The sequence below is a fragment of the Arachis ipaensis genome, chromosome B1 (genome assembly GCF_059453495.1).
Source record: "Arachis ipaensis isolate K30076 ecotype BB chromosome B1, ASM5945349v1, whole genome shotgun sequence".
Taxonomy (NCBI): Eukaryota; Viridiplantae; Streptophyta; class Magnoliopsida; order Fabales; family Fabaceae; genus Arachis; species Arachis ipaensis.
In genome coordinates, this window is record NC_142436.1 from 85,163,806 (window position 1) to 85,165,740 (window position 1,935).

At 41.8% G+C, this 1,935-nt stretch overlaps 1 protein-coding gene across 1 annotated transcript; it reads left to right on the top strand.

The window, feature by feature from the left end:
* Positions 1-873: 873 nt before the first annotated feature.
* Positions 874-1,935, top strand: LOC110271358 (uncharacterized). The gene is made up of 4 exons (XM_021122127.2): positions 874-1,091; positions 1,248-1,300; positions 1,396-1,643; positions 1,879-1,935. The coding sequence occupies exons 1-4, from the start codon at positions 874-876 to the stop codon at positions 1,933-1,935; spliced, it is 576 nt and encodes a 191-aa protein (XP_020977786.1).

Here is a 1,935-nt window from a genome sequence, read left to right on the forward strand (position 1 = left end):
TGGCTGAATTGACCAAGCAAATGGAGAAGAATCAGGCTGCAGCTATCCACACTCAACTATCACCTCAAGGAGAGTTGGAAACAGAAGAACACTACAAGAAAAAAGGCATATGGCCACGCTATTTTCTTACTACGCTTTAAAAGCGTGGCCAAAAGTGGTCAATGGCCACGCTTTTACGAGGGTGGCGATAGATTAGTGATTTGGCCACTTTTTTTTTTGCTACGCTTGAAAAGCGTAGCGAAAAGGGTCTACGGCCACGCTTTTATGAGGGTGACGATTGATTCGAGATTTGGCCACACTTTTTTTCGCCACGCTTAAAAAGCATAGCCATAGAGAGAAATAGGCACACTTTTAAAGCGTGGCGATATAGTTTCGTTATAGTGACATTTTAAAAGCGTGGCCGATTCATACAACTCTTTTGGCACACTTCAAAAGCGTGGCCAAAAAGGTTAAATTTTTTTTTTCAAAATAGTTATAATTAATTAATTACATTACACACCACGTTTGAAACTCTACCTCTCTCCTATCCTAAAACTCTTCCAACCCTTTGTATTCACCTTAAAATGAAAAACTCTTCCAAAGAACCCTAAACTCTCCGCGACCCCAGCAATCCGGAGAACATCGCCGGTGCTCCCTATTCCGGCATACTAACTTAACACCCACAACACTCCCCTTCTTTCCCCTTACAATAGCGCCGCAGCCCCGCTCCCCCTTTTCCCCTCTCCGGCGCACACAACACAATACACACGTACCACCTCACCCACGCCGAAGAGGAGAGCTCGAGGAAGGAGATGCCGCCTTGCTGCCAGCTCCGTTGAAGACCAGCCCGCCACCACTGTCGAGTCAAACCCGAGAGAGAGAGTGTGTGCGACGATGAGAGAGAAGGTGCCGTCACCAAACGCGCCGCAGTCGCTGGAGGAGCTTCGCTCTTCGTCGTCGCCGAGGAGGGGAAAGAGGAGCTGCTCCCGTCGCACCAGTCACCGTCGTGCTTCTTGGTTGCCGATGAAGGAGCCGCGAGAACCGTTGCCGTCGCAGAGGAGGGGGACACGCGAGAGGGGAGCCGTCAGTGTTGTCGCCGTAACAGCTGTTGAGTAAATCTTCTTGCTTTTTCAGTAAATCTTCTATCATCATTTTACTGAAACCATCTTACAAAATTTTACTAATAGCAAGTTCAAAATGGGTCTACTAATTTTCATTGAATGTTATGTGCTATCTGAATTTATGTTTTATTGTTTAATTTTTTGTAGTTCTCAGGAAATCCAAGGAAATCCAAGTTCTGGGTTGATTTTTTTCTGGTTCAGTAAGATGAGTTCTCAGGAAAAGTCTCTTGATTAATTTTTTATGTCTTATCTTTTTTTTTTCTACTCTGACATATCTTTTGATTTGCATAATTAGGCTGCAAGGGAAACTGGTGCACTTCAAGAAGCAAAGGACAAACTTTAAAAAACTGTGGACTTTTTAAACTTGATGAAACTAATGCTCTGCAGGGTAAACTTGATGAAACCAATGCTCTGCTTGTCAAGGAGCGAGAGAATGTAGAGAAGGTTACCATCGAAGCAACTCCAGTTATCCAAGAAAAGGAGATTATTGTTGAAGACACTGCAAAGATTGATGCACTAATAGTGGAAGTTGAGAGGCTAAAGGTAACCATGTTCAACATTTCAAATCTCTTACTATAGCAAAGATTGTATCTGTTCTATTTTATTATTAGTTATTATAGCAATTGGATATATCATGGAATTAATATATTTAGAGTGACAGATAATTAAAAGAGAATGGAAAAAGTAATTAGTATATAGTTATTACTTGTTTCAATTTGTGTGGAGTTTAATATGGTGAATAATTAGGGATTAATTTGATTTAATTTGTGTGATTAAGGGACCCAGAATTTGGATGGTGAAGAATCCGAAGATGCATCACTTCTACTTTCTGTAG

Bases quoted from the DNA above. Each gene is read 5' to 3' on its own strand.
- LOC110271358 (XM_021122127.2), top strand. From the start codon at position 874: ATGAGAGAGAAGGTGCCGTCACCAAACGCGCCGCAGTCGCTGGAGGAG. The intron at 1,301-1,395 runs GTAAGATGAGTT...TTGCATAATTAG, and splicing joins GTTGATTTTTTTCTGGTTCA to GCTGCAAGGGAAACTGGTGC. The intron at 1,644-1,878 runs GTAACCATGTTC...TGTGTGATTAAG, and splicing joins TGGAAGTTGAGAGGCTAAAG to GGACCCAGAATTTGGATGGT.